General features: G+C 47.7%; 1 protein-coding gene across 6 annotated transcripts in view; it reads left to right on the top strand.

The window, feature by feature from the left end:
- Positions 1–17,284, top strand: part of ZNF407 (zinc finger protein 407) — a 426,967-nt gene extending 409,683 nt beyond the window's left edge. For all 6 annotated transcript variants that reach the window (XM_021073780.2, XM_084976838.1, XM_084976844.1 and 3 more), the window contains one exon: positions 15,144–17,284. In XM_021073780.2, coding sequence (XP_020929439.1) covers positions 15,144–16,456 — 1,313 coding nt within the window. In that variant the 3' untranslated portion in view covers positions 16,457–17,284. The remainder of the gene's footprint in view (positions 1–15,143) is intronic.
- Positions 17,285–20,103: the final 2,819 nt, after the last annotated feature.

Raw genomic sequence — 20,103 nt, 5'->3', positions numbered from 1 at the left:
TTTCCATTTAAATGATCAGAAGTAATTCTTATTTGAAATCACACTGGGCCAAATATGATAACTGTAAATCCATTTGAGCTGAAATGGTACCATCAGCCCATTAATTTCCAGATCTAAATAACACAATCAGCTACTGGATTGTGGCGGTGGACGCAGGTTAGATATTGCAGAGGATGTTGATTATTCATATCTTAACAGGAAAGGAATGACTACACCATCTCATTTTTTAAGGGTAACAATATGAGACCAGGGATAAGATGAAGTTTTCTGTAGACCACACAGTGGTAGAGATCAGGTTGGTCAGCCTGTCTTGAGAGAACCAACTTTATCCTGGCATTGGAGAATTCCACCACGAGGAGAAGCTGAGAGCATCTGACCTGATGGGTTTAAACTGTGTACCTCAAGCCCTGGGCCTTCGCAGAAAGATGGATGGGACCAAGTGGCTGTGGAGTCCTCTGCCCACTTAGCCAGAACTGTGTCACTTTCCATCTGCCCTATGTTTGGGTTTTGTTTTTTTTTTTTTTTTTGGGGGGGGGGAGGGTTTCATAGTCCTGGTATGTAAGTTAAATCCACTCCTAATCCAACAATTAGAAGGTTGAGCCAGGCCACAGACAAACTGTGACCATCAACACAGTGGAGTCCTGCCTCCACCAGTCACATCTCAGAATCTGTCACGTGCAGAACAAACAGCATGTGCCTTTGGCTCAGCTCCTTTGATTGGCTGTGCAAAGAATCCATGTGCTGATTGCCTCCCTTCCTTGATATTTTCTTCTCATAGTGTTGCATTTAAGCCTAATGAAAAAGCCTCCTCTCTCCCAGGGACACATATTCTGTAAAGATTGGAGCCAAAAGTTCTCTTATCAGGATTTGGTGTTTCCCTCCCAAATGCCACCTGCCCCGTGTCCCTTAGTATGTCCAAGTTTGAGCCAAAACATGTTATGTTGATGACATTTTCTTTACAGGTTGAATCGGAAGGAACCCTTCTTTATTAGTAAGACTGTGTCCAAAATTCAAGCTAATTTTGAGTATTTCAGTTAGAATATTTAGGACTCTCATTCTACATATAAATAAATTCAAAAAATGGCCCAGTAAAACAAAAAATTGAACAGTAGAAGCATGTTTTTAAGAAAGAACCAAGCTCAAGGAGGTGGGCAGGCTAAGTTATAATTTTCAGGGTTGTTCGTTTGTGTTAAATAGGGAAAACTGGCATTCAGGGTTGATTTGTGGCCGTTTAATCACTAGCAGGACAGTGTCAAAAATAGAGCTGAAAAAGCAGTGTTTGTTGTAGCCAATAGAAGTAAGTAGTAAAAGGGAGGCCAAGACAACAGAAGTTACTCTGAACACCTGAAAAGAAGCAGGTGAGCTGGGTTTCAGATGCTGGAGGCACATCAGGGAGGTCCAGGGGCCGCTCCTGGGGGGCCACCTGGCCCAGGGTGGGCTGCAGTCGGAGGGCAGCTTTTTAAGGTATATTTTTGTAATGGAATCTTTCTTGGGGGGTATTTTTTCCCCTTTATGTATCTTACTTATCCACTGGACTTCCTGGGATTTCTGTTAAGAATTCCAGATATTTAGTAATACTTTTCAAAGCTTAGCTACCACTAATAGATACTTCGGTACCCTGGAAATGGAATAAGACAACCGCTAGGTCAGCAGGATAATACAGACGTGGAGCCCAGTGATGAAGTGGACATATGTAAAAGCTGAGAGGTGCGGGGTCCCTCTGTTTTGCCCTTGGGCAATTCAGCTTCGAGTTTCTCTCAGGCAGCAGATGAAGAATTAATTCAGTACTGTCATTCTGATTGTCTGGCAGCTCCAAGAAAGAGTGGGACATTTTTGTTCAGAAAAATACTTGACAACGTTTAGTAGAGAATAGAAGTGAAGGGAAACAGGAATTTCCATATTTCGTGAACATTATTCCAAGTTTTGAATACCTTCCTCTTCCTTCTGTTAACGAAGCCACTAATCAGATGGTATTGTGTTCTGATTCATGCTGGTATGGTGTGCTGGTATTCGTAACTCAGTACCCTCGTGCTCCATGGGAAAAGTGCCAGGAATGTGTACCATGTTAGCAGCAGAACCTGCATGTATCCTGGTTTATCTGTAGTGGTGTGAGGTCTGCACCTCCTGTCCCATATTCTGCCCTGTCACTGCCCTTGTTACTCTCAACAGCATTGTAGTTTGGGGGATAAATTTTGTGGTCTTCTTGGAAATGCATTACCCATCAGAGACCTGCTTCAGGTGGTTAGTGGTATTTCTTCATGACGTTTCACAAAGTTGATCATCCTCTTCTTTCTTGCCTTCCAAGACCTGAAGACTTAACCTGTGTAGTCTTGACTCTCTAGTCTTCCATCATCAGTGTCCCCACGTCTCTCCTTCCAGCCCTTGTCGCTGTTTTGGGCCACCGCCTCTTTTCTGGTAGTAGCCAAACACGCAACTTCCAGTGAAGCCCACTGTTGCCCTTGGCCCAACACACGTTGCCAGTAAAAACCCATACTTCTTGGTTCTCCCACAGGAATCTGATTCTAACTTGACTTCTAAATTGATAACTGCACTCATGAGCTGATGTTGGAATCCTTGACCTTTTCTACCTTAAAAAAAAAAAAATCAACTAGAATGTTTTCATACATTTTTATAATTACATTTAAAATGTTTGCTTTGTTTGGAAATGACAGGATAAAAGAGCCAGCTATTTGCAAGCACTTATTTGCAAGTAATATATTTTGCTTGGGCACAGTCATTATTCTGGAAAAATTAAATTGATATGTTTTTTTTTCTCTTTGGCATATGATATTGTATGTCTATGGATGTAATATCTCCCCCACCCTTTTTTTTTTTTTTTTTGTCTTTTTGTCTTTTGTTGTTGTTGTTGCTATTTCTTGGGCCGCTCCCGCGGCATATGGAGGTTCCCAGGCTAGGGGTCGAATCGGAGCTGTAGCCATCGGCCTACGCCAGAGCCACAGCAATGCGGGATCCGAGCCGCGTCTGCAACCTACACCACAGCTCACGACAACGCCGGATCGTTAACCCACTGAGCAAGGGCAGGGACCGAACCCGCAACCTCATGGTTCCTAGTCGGATTCGTTAACCACTGCGCCACGACGGGAACTCCATCTCCCCTTTTTAATTGGCTGTTAAAGTAGTAAAGATATCTCTATGTGCTGTATAAGAATCTTGATCAAATGAATACAAGTTAAGGACATCTTCTGAAAGTCAGTTTGAGGCAGATTTGCAGAATTAGTGTCGTAGTCACCTTGCAGAGAAGTCCCCCAACTTCTCTACAGGTGGGCCTGGTGGCGGGGAAGCTTGGGGGTGGATCCTAGCACCGAGGACCCCTGTCACCCTTGCTTCTTATAGTGAGGCCCTGACCCACGTGGCACACTTCCACGGCCGCCGCACTGGCTTTCCAGTAAATTATGACCAAATTACTTTTTCTTTGGGTTTCCAGGATCTCACTGTCTGGCAGCACAGTACTCAACTGCAGACGGAAATGAGGGTGCTGAAGAGAGGGTGCCCCACGGAGCTCCTGGGTGAGGGGTGTTGGGGGGTCACTCAGTGTGACAGCTCAGCCTCCCACCCTGGCCGGCTCTCCCCTAACACATCCTGGCAAAAGAGTCGTTTGTCAGATTCCTGAAAATGTGCCCATCACCCGATGCTCTGTTTGATAGGCTCATTAATATTCAGCAGAATCCCTGTCTCAGCTCCCCTAGAATCCAAACCTCCACAAGGACAGCAGAGGCCTGGATCTGAGTCCTCTTTGCAGCATTCTCCAACCTCCCCTGATGTCACTAGGTGTGTGTTTCATTTCTGAATCAGGCTCATGGACTCAAAGTTTACCTCCCAGTCACCTCTCTCTGCTGCTCCAGTTTTGCCCTCTAGACCACGTAGAATGAATCTCTGCCTGTTCCCATGTGCTACTCCTTTACCCTCTGAAGGCTTGCATTGTTCTTTAGGCGCTTTCATGCTTTTTTGTCAGTGTTTCTCTTAAAACGTGGAGCCCAAGCTACACATGGCATAAAGTGCCATCTGATCCACACGCCATCTCATGCCACCTTCTGTTTCCAAGCTCTGCCCTTGATGCAGCTGTGCTGACTTGCAGACGGCCTCGACCACCAGGCCTCTTCTCTCCATCCTGCTTCGAGCATTTTTTTTTTTAAACTCCCAGTTACATGACTCTATAGTTGCTCACACTAACTGTAATTTGTTATATGTATAATATCCTAAAAATGTTTTAATCATACGAGATTATCCTACATATCCACATATATTAGTTACTCTACATATAAGTTTAAGATGATGTGACCTGAACTATGATGCATTTTGCTTAAAGTAATAATACTAATAATGAACCCCAAACTTACAGGGGCCTTCCTGTGCATAAGGCACATAACTGAGCATTTTGGGTGGACTGTCTCACTCTGAAAGACAATCAGTGTCCCCCTCTTATAGATTGAGATTCCATGATGTAGGGATTCAGGTGACCATCTAGATCTATGGAAGGTCTGAACTTTTACCCAAGTTGTACACCAGCAGGTTGTCCCACCAGGTCAGTGGATGCTCATAAAGACACAACAGTCTTGGATCAGAGACAAAGGACATTATTACTTACAGCAATAGCAGTGACCACAGGGTTTGCCTGGTCCTGGTTCCCCCAGTCCCGCCCCCACCAGGTGACAGTGGTGCCCATGCTGCCTGGACACACAGTGAGGTGCAAGGAGCACAACTACCGAGGCATCTGTACTCGGAGCCACATCTCCTATTGTGAGCAGTGAGCTGGCCGGTCCTTTTCCATAGGGGGAATACCGATTTTATTATGCTGAACAGTGAATAAACCTGCCCTTTGTTCGGGGAGAAGACACTGTGTGTTCCCAGGCTATTCTCTCTAGAAACATCCTTGAAAGGATCATCTAGAATAAAGGCAGTCACGCCTCTGCTCACAAGACCATAGGATTGTCTGCCGGCAACGACTCGCTCAAGAGTCAGCAGTCACGTGGAGAATCTGCCTAACTTCTGCCATGTTCACCGAGAAGCCATGTAAGTCATAAGTGCAACACCACAAAAGCATTCAGGTTGTCCTCCCTGTGGACCTTAGGGAACCTGACAGTCCAGCAGTCCTGCCACTGACTTGCACAGTGGTGCCTGCCCTTCTGCATCTGTCCCATGTGAAGTGGACCCTGGCCTTCTGTCCTACATCCTGATGCGTCCAAGGCGAGGTTTTACTTCCATCGCGTTAACTCTTAATGAAGCACAGGAGTCTCATCAGAGCCACCAGAGTAGTGGAGGTGACTTTGTCCGAGGTTCTAGGCAAGAGAAAAGAGTTGCTGGGATAAGGACTCTGTTCTCAGAGACTGAAGAGCTGTTGCAGTGACCGAAATAGCTGACCCCTTGAAAACGTTAACTCCTGTTAAAGAATTAACAGGCATTGCTTGAGCCTTGGGTCTGCAAACTTCTATTCCAGCCAAGGTGGAGTATGTGTCCTTTGTCAGGTGAGGCCCCCGGAGAGGATTTGGGGTGCATGGATGACCCCCAGAGAGCAGGGCTTGTCTCTGTTCCTTGATATCCATGTTGCCAGCCTGTCAGTCACAGTGTCCCAAGGCATCACCTCATCTGCATGAGGATGTGGCAGTGCTTAGAACAATGCAAACTGTGCTTGTGCACGTGCAAGTGTGTGTGTACAAATGTGGGTACATGTGTAGGTTTCAAGAAAACACAAAAACCTGACATTTGATGAAGCATAAAATTTTTAAATTTCATAAAGTAGTCATGACGAGAAGCTACCAAGTGACATTCATGGTGCCATTAAATGGTTGGTGCTGATGGTGGCACAGGAGTCCTTACTCACTCCTCATCGGCTGTGCCTCCTCTGGTCCCAAGACGAGGGACTGCAAGCTAGTGTGGTCGGGGGCAGGGGGAAGGTAGAAAGGCGCAGCCCTCTCCCCTCATCTCTGTGCTTGGCCGAGCTGCCCAGCTGCCCCTGCAGCCCCCGCAGCCCCCGCAGTGCCAGGCCAGGGCCTTCCTGGTATGACCTGGGGAACACAAGGCAGGAGCTCTGGGTCTTTCTTTTCTAAGGTCCTTGAAGGTTATTCCTGGTGGGCAGCCGGCCGTGTGACCTTGGGAGCCCCAGGCAGTGCTTGTTAGTGTCACCAGGCTCCTTACGGGAGCTCCTGAGTTTTGGTCACTTGTGATGATTTGAACCTTTCCCCACAAAACATGTGGCGGGGGGGGGTCCCTGTATGGTGTCCTTGTACCACCTGACCCCACAGATGCAACTTTGCCCTATTTCCTGTGTGTGAATCACTGTTCCATGTCAAGGACCCCTCACACAGGTGTCAGTCCAACAGCACGTGCTCGGGGCTGGGAGCCTGCCCATCTAAAAGTGACACTGACCTCTGTTTACACAGTGCTGTGCCCTAGACAAACCTTCAAGTCCTCTCCTGATGCAGCCCCATGGAGCGTGCAATGCTGCGCGACCCCCGCACTGGACTCTCACCTCCCTGGACACAGAGGTTGGCCTTACCAGATTCCTGGCCACCAGAGGCACGTAGCCAACATGTGCTCAGAGCAGATGATGTGCTTAAAACGTGGGGAAGAAACTCTCATTGTTTGCAGTGCACACCGGCAGCTGCCGTTGCTCAGCTGTGAGCAGATGTTAGGCCTCCAGAAGCCTTGCTGATAATTAAAATACTAACAGTGAGCTTTTACCCAGCTGCGGGTTCTGGGAGCTGTGAATTTGATTTTAATGGTGCCCCGGTGCCGTGGCTGAGGAGAGGTTGGCTTTTTACCTTCACAGAGAAGAGTTTGCAACGGACACAATGTCTGTATCCTCTCACTTCTTCAGGAAAAGTAGGAAGATGCCATGAGACACAGGAAATCCAAACACGCCTACGAAAATGAACGTGAACTTTAATAGGGTTTGCCAGAAAAACAAAGGAGACAGGTCTAATCTGCCTTTAGCCTAGGAAGCGACCTTGTTAGAGCAGGGCCTATGGACAACCCTTATTTGCATAATTTTACCTTTTAAAGTGTGTGTGATGGTTCCGACTTTTGAAAAATAGGCCTTGTCTCCTAATATTGTGTTATCTGTATGGGGGGTTTTATAAGACTGTCAGAGGACATTTAGGAAAAGGTCGTCGGGCTTCCTAATTTTCTGATTCCATAATGCAAAAAAGAATGTCAGTGTTGGCTTGAGTTAACATCTCCATCAGACAGAGGTGGCTTTGCCTCAAACAGACAGGGCTGCTGGTTATCTGCAAGGCCTTCAGAAATGCTGCCGGCCTCAAATCCCACAACTTGTTCAAGCTCCTGAGTTCTCCAAATGCAAGGGTGTGTGTGCCTCTTACCCTTTGTCAGCTGTTACCACCAGCACTGCACGGGTGAGGTTCACAGGTGTGGAATCAGCCTGGGCACCCCAGGGGGACACATGCCCCAGACAGGCCCTGCCCAGCAGCCTAGGGCGGCCTTGCCTTGCCCTCCAGAACATGTACCAGACGCCAAGTGCACTGACCCCTCCCTAGCTTGTTCCACCCAAGACTTAAGACCTCTGAGGGGCTGTTTTGAAGAAGTGCTCTTTGTGGGTAAATGACAAGATAACAGCACTCTACAGTCTAAAGTCCCATTTTATCACCCCTGTGAAGCACAAGAAGACATGGTTTCTGTCACAGTAGTCAAATTTCCAAAGTTCTCTGGCCACATCCTGGTCTGTCTGCACCACCCACGGGCTCTGTGGCAGCAGAGACACAGTTAACACCCCTTCCCACTACGACCGTCCCCACAAGCCTGCCAGGAGACTCTTAAAGGGTCTTCCTGAGTGAGATTTGTGTGTGTGGCTCCCACTGGAACTCCCTGTACGGAAATGATAATATATACCTAAGGGTCTGAGGTAATACAAAATTTCTTAGGGTTTGTGACTTTAAAGGTAAAATATTGTCTTTTATTCTTTGTCACTCTTCAGTGCCCCTGGAAATATCGAGGCCCATGGAGACTCTTGGTGGCAAAGTTAGAAACCTGGTCAATCATGTATTTCTAACTTGAGATAAAATTCATTCTTGGTTCTTCCTGAATACGCTAGAATTTCTTTCAGGGGTCTTATATGATTATCTTCAGTCGCTCCTAGTTCTAAATGTAGAACTAATGACAATGAAGATAAGACTTCTGTTTCCTCAGTCTGTGTCCTGGCTTACTGTACATACCCTTTCAGTAACAATCACACGGGGTGTCCTATCAAATTATATGTTTGAACTTATGCCGAAGATTCCCTCAGAAATGATGTGGACTTCAGGTTTCACAGAAAACAATTTTCCTCGCCTGTTCTTATAAAACAGTGGCCTTCACGGAATCGTGGACAGAGCAATGGCTTTTATTGTAACTGTAACATAGACCTTGGTGTTTATTTGTGGTATAAATAGATTCTTAGCCGAACGCCCTCAGACTATTGTGTTGTGGTGTATTTAACACATCCTCAGGCCGGTTCACAGCAGGCAGGTTGCAGGATGACCAGCACAGGCCTGGGCTCTGCAACAGCTCTCGCTAGCATAGCTTTCACATTGCACACGCCTGAGGATAATTTTAATTTTGTACCTCCAGTAACCTCAATTTCTAATTTGTGTGTGAATTTTATTCACACAGACCAGAATGCATTTCTATCTAACCCTTGAAAATAATAGATGTAAGGTACTGACTGTCCTTTGTTCTCTCAAAAAAAAAAGGTGAAATTGTCACTTTAGTCTCTAACCTGCTGTGATCGTGGGCCAGACTAGACTCTCCCACAGGACTCAGCTGGGGTTTCCTGCAGGGCCGCGAGGCTGCAGGGGGCACTCTCAGGGGCCTTCTGCAGGAATACCAGTAATTATTATTGTCCCCCAAATGAATACATTATGGCACAATCATCGATATCGATTTGACTGGCTATACTATTGGTGACTGCTATTATAAGAATAATTTATTCCTAGCTTTGAAATTTCTAAAAGGTTATATTTCATTGAATTTTAATTTGTCATTTTTCCTGCTTTCACTTGAGAAACTTATAAGCTTTGCTGACATTAAAATATGGCTCTAATTTATTAGCATAATCTGTTAATATTGTTTCATTTTAATAGACATTAAGTATGATTTCTTAACATTCTTGTTAAAATTACATCTTAAAACTGAAGTTGAGAAAAATTATATGAGGCTCAAGAATCACAATGTCATGTGTGCCCCAAGTTTTTATATGAAAAGCTTTCCTTTTCTAATCGCATCATATTCGAGAGGCTTTCATTGTGACAATGAGCCAGGCTAGCGTTTTCAAGCTTAGTGCCCTCCTAAAATATAAAATCCAAACCACACCCGGTATCTGAGACATAACCTAGCAGCACATAAATGTGTAATACCGTTTCAGGAGAAGCTTAGAAATTTACAATAAATGCTGGCTGGTGGCGGCAGAGTGGCCCACATCGAGTATTAGCGCAGGCTTCCCCAACGCAGTCTGCAGTGCACCCGCACACATCGTTTTAATGCCATCTTTATCTGCTACGCGATGCATGAAATCTACTTTCAGTTTTAGAACTGCCAGCGACCTTTGACCCCTTTAGTGGAGACACAATGTGACCTTTCTATTGTCATCGGCTTTCATTCTCCTGAAAATTCTATGAATTTTTATTACAAGTTTTTTTTAAGCCAAGCTGAGGCTTCAACAAATTACTTGACGCAGATGAGATGAAGTTGTTGGAGTGGGTTAGGTAAGTTTTACAGCCCGCGTGTGTGCCGCCGAGGAGCCCAGCCTCTGTCCTGCAATGTCATACGCCAGTAACTGCTGAGCCTACTATTGGATAAATACATCATTTTATGGAACATTGATTGTTCTATAAACCCAATGGAGTATTATGCTCTATGATCAAACCATTTAGATTGTGTGTAGAGCACAGAAAATGCCATATTCAGGATGGTACTAAAAGTGCCATTTGTGTATTTTATGGATGTCATTACAGGGGAAACTTCTCTCTGTAGGCCCTGTTTACTGCAAAATTTTTTAGTGTGTAATGACATTTTTCATTCACAACGTATGCCTTCAAGAGAGGGGGCCTTGTTTTATTTGTTTCATTCGAGTTTACTGCACAAATTCTGTACATTTTAATTAAATGTAAGCTTAACAAAAGCATAAGGTATTTATTCTGTGAGGGAAAAAATGATGACAGTAACGAAAGAATAACACACACGCAAAAAGGAAGTAGGCAGGTACTCAACCCTTTTTGTAGCTTCCCAGGAGCACGGCAGACAGCAAAACAGAGCCATTTGCCCGGTTTGGGGGTTGAGGGGGGGTGAGTCCCTCAAGCTTAACCCCTCCACTCCTGCATGATGGAGTTTGTGTGTTTCAACTCTGGGGATGTTCTGTTCAAAAGGGACAAGTAAGAAGGAAAGTATTCCGTAATGATCTTCTGGAGAAGTGAGCCTAATTAGAAAGCATCTTCCTGAAGACAAATATTCAATCCCCTCAACAAAAAAAAAAAAAAAAAAAAAAAAAAAAAAAAAAAAAACTTTTCATCTCAACCAAGTGGTAAACTTTCAATGCATTTAGCTATGAGAAGGCAGTAAAATATCTCTGTACTCATGAAAGCAAACCAGCAGTGAGGTGGGATTTCATAAATAGGCACGAGGCTGCATTTTAACTGCAGATGCACCTTCTACGCAAAGCTACTTATCGTCCTCTTGGAAACAGATCCGAAAAAGACTGATTTAGACACGCTGTTTGATTAGCTACTATTAGCATGCTGAAATCTGATGCTGTCTTTGAGAAATATCAAGTGTAATACAAATATTATGTTGGGCATCCACGCTCTGTTAAAGATTTGTGCAAATTTGGAGCAATAACGGTGACGAGGTAGTTGAAGATAAAAGCTGTACGAACTTCCTGGGTTCCAGATACTGTACCCACTTGGCCATTTGCATTGGTGAGCTTCAGTTCATATTTACTGGAAAGATCTCAAAAATTGAAGTTGATGTGCCCAGTAAATTCTTGGTCATAGCCTGGTTCGAATTTCAAGTTACAGTAGAGATTCACATTAGTTTAAATGACACTTGAACTTCTACATCGCTCAACATTAATTCATTATGGGTGAAATGGAAGAATCTTCAGTGGGTGAATCTTTTTCAATCTGATTGAGGCTGTTACATTTTATAGGTGCTATTTTTCAAAGCAGTACTGACAGCACTCGAAGTTATTAAATTGCTGAATCAAAGATGGACCTGCACTTGCATTTATGGGCTGTGATGGAACAGCGGGGCCCGCGTTGAGCCGAGGTTAGGACGCCAGTATTGTCGAGCCTCATCACACCCTGCGGTGACAGCCCTGTTTACCCATGTAGTTTACGTTAATGGTCTGGAAGTGGCTTCACCCACCTCTGGATTCAAATAAATTCAGTAAGTGGCTCAGAATAGCATAATTATCAGCACTGCAAGGGATTCAGAGGATAAACCTACACCCAGGAGATTCTCGTCCAGTGGCAGGCAAAGGAAGGGACTTCCTGGGACCAGGCAGGTAGCCTTTCTCTCAGAGAAACCAGAGAATGGGGGCGGGGGTGGGGGTCTATGTTCTTTTCCAGCCACAGAGTTCCTCTTTCTTCAAGGTAAGGGCAAGGTGTCCTTCACTGTAGTCATTTAGGGAGGGGGCATGATTTGAAGGCTGCCTTCTTTATGTTTTATGTCCCTTTTTTTTTTTTTTTGTCTTTTTTTTAGGGCCACACCTGTGGTATACAGAGGGTCCTAGGCTAGGGGTCCAATCAGAGCTATAGCCACCGGCCTACACCACAGCCACAGCAACGCCAGATCCGAGCCACATCTGCGACCTATACCACAGCTCACAGCAAGGCCAGGGATCGAACCTTAACCCACTGAGCAAGGCCAGGGATCGAACTTGCAACTTCATGGTTCCTAGTCGGATTTGTTTCTGCAGCACCACGACAGGAATTCCATACATCCCTATTTCTTTTTTCCAAACTCTAAACCGAAAACGACCTTAGAATTAGAGAACGGACAGAAACAAACTGGATCAGGTTCAGTGTGATGCAGGCACGTGGAATTTCCATCCAGGTAGTAAAGCCAAGGGTAGGAGAAGAGCTGCAGGCATACCAGGGAGGCTTTGGCAGGAACAGTAGACAGAAGGTCTTGGGGTCCACACGGATGGCAAATTGAGCAGTGATGGAACACACCCAGCCGCTGCTACCCCGGCACACATGAAGGTGTCGGAGCCCATGAAGTGCCCGCCCTTCGGGTCAGGTCTTCTGCGCCAGCACCAAACCCGCTTCTGACCTCTTGGAGGAGAGAAATTCAGGAGAATTTAAGTTCAGAATGCACCCACAAGGTTAGGTTAAAACACACAGACAGTGATTCAGTCCTTTCCTAGGATCTGAGAGGTTTAACCTCATCTCATGCTGATCTTCTGCCCTTTAATCCTCCTGAGGGTCTCTGATGAGGAGCGTGTGTTCCTTTTGTAAAGCCTGAGAGTGACTAGGGGAAGGGTGGGGGAAGATCTCTGAAGCCAGCACAATGCTGGGCAGCTGGGTCGGAACACCACCTTGATTCCGCACAACTGTCCATCCGCTCACGTAACCCCTGGTGAGTCTGCTGAGCCCCTGGCGAGTCACTCTGAGCCCCAGAGTAGAGACCTTGGCCCTCAGCCGTCTGCTGCCAGGCCCGCATATGGGCGCCCATCACTGCTCGCCACTGGATGCCTCTGTCAGAGCTGGCGGGAGCCTGCTCTCACCATCCCCCTTGTCCCCACTGTCCTGGGAGAGTGAACAAGAGAGAGCAGAGGCACACCGTAGTCGGGGAGGTCATTTAGCTGGGATCAGCGACACATTGAACCCTCCTCTGGGAAGGTTTGAACAACTTTTAAGATGCTATAGTTTACGTCAGCCTGGGTGGCGTGGGCATGGCCAGGCCTGGCTCCCCCAGCACTGCCTGCCTGAGCCTGGGCAGCAGCTGCCCGGCATAGTGTTCTGTGTTTGCCGAATGGGTACGTGGGAGGATCTGCCCCAGAGGTGGTTCTGGTGACCCCCAGGTCTTTTCCTGACCTCTGAGTCTATGATTCGATGATCTTTTTAAGAGTCATGCTCTAGAAAATTCTCTGAGAAAGAATAAACGTAAGTGGTCCTAATCTTTGTTTACAGAAATGGCTGACGTAGAGGACTCTTTTGAAAGCAATGCTTTCTGAGTAGCACCAACATGGGAAGCAAAATTGTCTTACTTTTAAGGGATGTTAGCAATGATAATGTAACACTTCTTAATCCTTTTTCTAAAGAAGTACCTACATTAAGGACAGAAAAGAAGAATATTTTTAAAATGTGGTTGCCATCAAGATAAGGAAATACTATAGATCATTTATAGATCATTCTCTTATATAGGAGGAATGGAGGTGATAATAAGAAACATAGAAAATTAAGTATTTAAAGGAGAAAACAGGAGCTCTGTTTAAAGAGTCTCTTTTTTTGTGCAACTAAAGACTACAATTTTCACTCATACTTTCCCCTGTCAAGTTATTAGACAAGCATCACAGATGGCGCTGGGTGACAGGTGTGTACACGCCCTGCCTCCAGCTCTCTCCGGCCTCTTTCCCTCCCACCTTCAGTTCTGTGGCCAGAGCCTTCTTTCTGTAGCAAGAGGCAGCTCAGGCTACAGCTGGGATCTGTAAAGTGGGCCTGAAGCTCTCCATCGGTTGGCAACCCCAGGCCTTTTAGGGCTGCTCTGCCTTCCTGGGCAGGTGTCCAGACCACAGACCCAGCCTGAGAAGGACGTTGCTGCGTGATGAGACCGACCAGTGGGCGTACATGCCAGCAGCCTGCAGGCTCTGTCCCCAGACCTACCCTGATCCCTTGTCCCAAGGGCTCATCTCTGCCTTTTCTGAAACAATCACAGCTTTCACTAAGAGGAATTTGGGACTAGTAGTCTGATAATAAATGCTGTATCCTTCGTCACAGCCTAAAATAGATGCACTTATTTTTCTTTCCTGTGTAAAAACATTCCACAGGTGTCTTCGGTCCACAGACTGTGGCCCTTGGGCCTTAGTGCCTCCTGTCAAGGGAGGCCCCAAGGGATCCCGGTCTGGGCTGAGCCATCTAATCCTTGAAAAGCCCCCCAGCCACCCAGACTGCTGGGTTTTCTCAGACACCCCAGCCTCTGCCTGGCCCCATGCTGCTCTAGCTTTAGGCTCTGACCCCCTCCCAGCCCTGAGGGAGAACCTGGATGTTCCTGTCCCTCCAGGCAGGCTCTGAATGTGGTTTCCTCTGTTCATCTTGCTAAACGTTCTTTCCCAGAGCAGGAGTGTGTTTATTCTCTCCTGAAGTAGTTCTCACCTTATGTCGTCCTTGAGTCATTCAACAAACGCCTCTTTGCTGAATGTTGGCTGCATGCCGGGTGCCTTCCCAAATGTCTCACTGCAAAGTGGAATCAGCTCTCGTGGCTGGCGAGGCTATGCACACGGTTCTGGGCTGTCTGCTCCCCTGGGTCCTGGCTGAGGAGCCCCTCCCTCTGAGCCTTGGCCATGGATCCCATGCGCCTGTGCTGGGTGCCCAGGGCTCGGCACCCAAGACACCCTGGCAGGCTGGTCACCTCTGCTCCTGAGCTTAGGGCCTAACACATAGTAGGTGCTCAAACACTTGCAGCTGTGTTTATGGACGACCTGTTTTACTGTTTATTATGCAAGACTTTCCTTCTTTTTGTTGAATAAACAAACGTACTGTGTCTAGTATTTGGACATTAAGAAAAGATTCCCTTTGGCTTAGAAGGTACTGCTACTGACTGTTTCTGATTTCACTACCCACAGCAACTGAGTCTCTTGTTAGAACTGAGAGTAACTAACCAAGGGGAATTGACCACATTCCCTCCATGGGAACTGGAATCGACCCCTGGTTGATGAGACTGCACTGGACTGTCAAACCAGGGGTTTGGGAAACGCCTGCTCCCAGCCTCCACCTTCTGTGTTCACCCTTGGCCTGGAGCCGCAGTCAGAGTCCAGCAGCTGCCGCCTCGGAAGGCGCTGACTTCGGGAGCCGGCAGCTCTGCATAGTGGGTCAGGGGTATTTCTGTTGAAGTTTTAAAGCTTCTGCAGAAGAATCGCCTTGCTTTTAAGCCTAAAAGTCATTTTCCTAGGCTCTAACTGGTCCCTGTTTCCCCAGGCATTGTGTCCAAGTCCTACGAGTGCCGTCTAAAGGGCCAAGGAGCCACCTTCGTGGGGACGGACAGCCCCTTCACGGCGGCCGCGCTGGCGGAGGAGTCTCCCGTGAAGGACAGGCCCCTGCGGAGCAGCAGGAGGCAGGCGGCGCCGCCCGAACCCGTCCAGCAGGTCATCATCATACAGGGCTACGACGGGGAGTTCGCCCTGGACGCTTCCGTGGAGGAGACGGCCGCAGCCACGCTGCAGACGCTGGCGCTGGCCGGCCAGGTGGCCCGGGTGGTGCACATCACGGAGGACGGGCAGGTTATCACCGCTGGTCAGAGCGGGGCTCCAGTGGGCAGCGGGGCGCCGGGGCCGGTCCTGCCAGAGCAACTGGCCGATGGGGCTGCCCAGGTGGTGGTCGTGGGAGGCTCCATGGATGGCAACGGCATGGACGAGCCCCTCAGCCCTGGCGGGGCCATGATTCAGCAGGTGACCAAGCAGGAGATTCTAGACCTGGCTGAGGCCAGTGTCCACCCGCCAGACGCGGCCTCCGCCTTAGACGCCCTGCTGTGCGCGGTGACCGAGCTGGGAGGGGCAGAAGGCCGGGCCGCTGCGGAGGAAAAAGGCAGGGCGGGCCCCAGAGACGTGTTGGTCCAGCTGCCAGGGCAGGAGGCGGCCCCCGCTGTGGCCCCGCCCACGGCCCCAGAGATCCACATGTTCCATGATGTGCAGGACGGCCCGGCCGGGGAGCCTGTGGAGGTGCTAACCCAGGTGGTGCGGCCCTCAGCCGTGATGGCGTCACAGGAGCGCGCCCAGGTGGCCTTCAAGAAGGTGGTGCAGGGCGTGCTGCAGTTCGCCGTCTGCGACTCGGCAGCGGCCGGCCAGCTCATGAAGGACGGCGTTACGCAGGTCATTGTGAACGAGGAGGGCACGGTGCACATGCTGGCCCGGGAAGGCTCCCAGATCATCATGCAGGAAGCCGAGACCCACAGCCAGCACGTGGACCTTGCCGAGTCCGACGGCGAGATCTCGCAGATCATCGTGACGGAGGAGCTGGTCCAGGCCATGGTCCAGGAGTCCGGTGGCAATTTTTCTGAGGGGGCAACTCATTACATTGTGACAGAACTGCCCCCGGGGGTGCAGGACGAGCCGGGTGTGTACTCACACACTGTGATAGAGACGGCCGGCCCCCAGGAGATCCTGCAGGCCGGGGCCGTGGTCCCGAGTGGAGCGGACCAGCTGACCAGTATGGTCATATACACCCAGGAGGGCACCCCGGCAGCCACGGTCATCCAGAGCCAAAGAGAGAGCAGCGAACTCCACGAAGCCTGAGGCCAGAACACAGCCACTCGGCACTGGGCGGACTTGGAAAAACACGCACACACAGCCTGTGCTCCCTGGAGTGTGTCTGCAAAGCCTTCAGGACAGTGATGATGGCACGTCCAAGGTGCAGGAAACACCCCAGGCTGGTGATGTCCACTGCTGACTGCGCGCCGCCCCTCGGGCTAGCAGTGGGGAGCCCGGCTGCACACTGGGTGGGCCGCGTGGGACAGGCTTGTTTACTTTTCGTCCCTCTGTCGATGCTCTTTCCTCTCTTCTCTCCATTGTGCTGAGGAGAAGCCAAGTTTTTTTCTGTTTCTTTCCCTCATAAATGTTTTCCCATTTCAGTTTTGAAAGGATTGTGCCCTTGCGGTGAAAAAAGTGACCACAGTGTATCTTGTGGCTTGAGACATGGCGGCCCTCACAGTCCAGCATGTCGCTGTTTTAACATTTTATTATCTATTTGGTTAAACTTGCAGCTACATATATTACCGTGTTGAAGCAGTCCACTCCCCTTCATTTTGGGGGAAATTTTAGGATGAGTGTCCCCAAACCAAAGGCTGCCTGTTAGTTCATTTCAGTATGGATTTCCTCCCCTTCAGACAGTGTAGGTGTGTTCATTGCTCTGTTTGCTTCTGCTTAAAAGATTCCTTCTTAAGCCTATGGTTAAGAAAAGCCTCGACATTTATATTCAATTGAAATAAACCTTGGTTAAGAAAACCCAATGCTTCTCGTTTTGACTTAGTTTCATACAATAAAGTCTATATGAAATGTGCATTCTGGAAAATATTGTTTGCATCAGTATTTTGCATTCATAATAAATGTTTCTTCATATTGCTATCTTCTGCACAGGATTTATTTGTGGTTTATGTCCGTGTGAGAGAGCTGACATCACATGTTAGTAACAGAAGGCCATGCCCTATGGCCTGGCCCCAGCAGTACTGTCCCCTTCATGTCGGGTCATTGCAACTGGGGTTGCAAGTTCACGTCCGCTGACTCGTTTCTTGGTGCCACTGCTCCTCTTCCTTTTCCAAAATTGTAAAATAATCCCCTCCCCCAAGTGTAAAGGTTGTTTTTGTTCTGGTTGTCTTTCCTTTGAAATAAAAGTATAGTATTAAAAGATAATGATGATACTTTCTTTCCAGCAGCCAACCAGTGGGCAGCTGTCAAAATTGGAGAACTCGCTTTTCGTCTCACACGCTTCTCGGCCTCCTCTGCCCACGTCGAGTGTGCTGGGGTTGGCACCATCTCCTGCAGCCTGGGGCTGCTTTCTGAATGTTGTCCCATGGCCCAGGGTGACAGTAGCATATTCTATCATGGTTTGTCTCTAAAGATTGGGAAGAACAGGAGAAGAAAAGGAAGAGAAAACAGTACCATTTTTGGCTTAAATAAAAGTCCCATTTACACCTTCCTGAGAGGTCAGCCTGGAAATGAACCCCCACCCCCACCCCAATATCATCCTCAGAGCCAAAGTCTGAGTCCCTCCATCCGAGGGCATCTCCCTTGATGCAGCTGCCCCTCCAAAAAATACAAGGTAAAAATTCAGGTTTGACATCACTATTCATAATTAACTGGGTATGACTTGCTCCTGTTTCTTAAAAATGGCAGGGTGGCTCTCTGCTCCTCTTCAACGCTGTCTTCAGCAAACAGTGACAGGAGCAACTCCCGTGTGTTGTCAGAATAAAGGTGACCTTTACAAAGTGATGTCCCTCTCCGAGCTCCTCATGCATGGTAGAAAAAAAAAAAAAAAAAAAAAAAAAAAAAAAAAAAAAAAACAGATAGGGGGATGTTTTTCAGTGGGAATATTTCTTCCTGATCGTCTCTCCTGTTTGCTATAGCCTGTGGTCCCCAGCCTGGATGCTAATTCTTAACTGTGCTTAGTCCTGTATGGCTAACCTTTCTGCCGCAGTCCTGGGTGTTGACACTGACATGCTGCAGTTTACCGTTTGTGATTTATTTAGGATAAATATGTCTCAGGTGGCATTTAATCCTTCATAAAACCAGTGTAGCCTGCAGTGTCAAATCAGCAATCACGTTGTATGCACAATGAAAAGAGCAGGCCTTTGCATAAAAAAAAAATTGTACAGAAGGTGTTTCAAGGCTCAGAAGGATTGCAAAGGATTCACCAAGCCATTGTATCCTGTAATTACCTGTAGAGCTAGGTTAATGTTAGCTCTCTTTTCTCTCTCATTACACAACTACTGGAATGTAAGGGAGCTGAAGAAGTACATACACATCATGGGCCTCAGAACAATGAGGCGTGGCCAGTGGTGATGAGGGCACATCCCCTGCAGCGTGGATACTCTGCAAGGAAGACACAGCGAGCCTATGGCCTGAAGGTCTGGCTGGAGAACCCGATAGAACGTTGAAGAAGGAAAAAGCAGAGTAGCAGAAATATTTCCTTGGAGACTAATCCAGAAAGAACAGTTTTCTACTGAGCTTGAACCAGTTAAACAGTTGCACCTCCAGGACTGTTGATGAGGACATCAGGACTTCTCTGCCGGAGTGGTTCAGTTTCAGCTTCCAGGGCAGAGGGCAGGCCGTGCACATGTGCAGTAGAACATTGCAGAGAGTGCCCGTTGCACACAGAGGAGGTTCTAGCCACATAAGTTCACTTAAATGAAGTGCCATGGAGTTCCCATTGTGGCTCAGTGGTAATGAACCTGACTAGTATCCATGAAGATGCGGGTTTGATCCCTGGCCTTGATCAGTGGGTCAAGGATCTGGAGTTGCAGTGAGCTGTGGTGTGGGTTGCAAACGTGGCTTGGATCCTGAATTGCTGTGACATAGGAAACCCCAGCCTGGAAACTTCCATATGCCTCGGGTATGGCCCTAAAAATAAAAAATAAAAATGAAGTGCCATTGCTCAGACCTTCTGGGATGCCTCAGGCCTCACTGAAAGGTTCATGCGGGGCAAGGGGGTCTCCAAAACCAAAACCTCCTGCCACAAAACACAAGCAAACACACCCACATCATCATCAAAAAAACATCCGTTTTGCTTCCTGATTTGGTTTGAGGAACCAAGTGAATATGGTAAGATGGTTGGTGTAGCACTGAAAGCTCCACTCTCATCAACTCAACCCAGAAATGTGGACCCAAAGTCCTGGAAGAAGCACAGAGGAGCTGGTGATCTTTGCTTTGTCATCTGATAGGTTACAGCTAAGACCCCACAGAGACCCAGGCCTGGCCCTGGTCACAACTGGCGGCACAGCTGCAACCCACCACCCTCCAAGCAAGGGCCTGAACTAGCGGCACAGCCTCCAAAAGTTCTGTGACCCACAGGCAGCACCTGGATCTCTCGGCCCTACCAAATCTTTTGTTTTCCCCAAACAGAAACATGGCAGAGGGATGGACCTGAAGTACCAGTTTAGAATCCTAACCCAGAGCAGGGTCTAGGAAGAGAATCAGGGAAGAAGAAAGGGCTGTAAGCTTTCACTCATCTCACTGTTTAATATTAGCCCATAATTTAAGAGATCACACAGCTCGCTTAAGCAACCTCCTCCTGTTCCATCTTGTTGAAGAATACAATCCGTTTTCTGCTCCTCTAGGGTGATATCATTTTACATGAAGAAAAAAGTTAGCTCAGATGGCAGTTATACGTTTCGGAAGCACCTTCTAATCAGGGATTGGTGATTCATTATTAGCTTCAGCAGGCGATC

This window comes from Sus scrofa, chromosome 1 (assembly GCF_054392235.1).
Source record: "Sus scrofa isolate SSC_HxYL_T2T_F1_AM1 chromosome 1, Sscrofa_HxYL_maternal_Yorkshire_Landrace_v2.0, whole genome shotgun sequence".
Taxonomy (NCBI): Eukaryota; Metazoa; Chordata; class Mammalia; order Artiodactyla; family Suidae; genus Sus; species Sus scrofa.
This window is presented reverse-complemented; position numbering and strand designations above follow the sequence as displayed.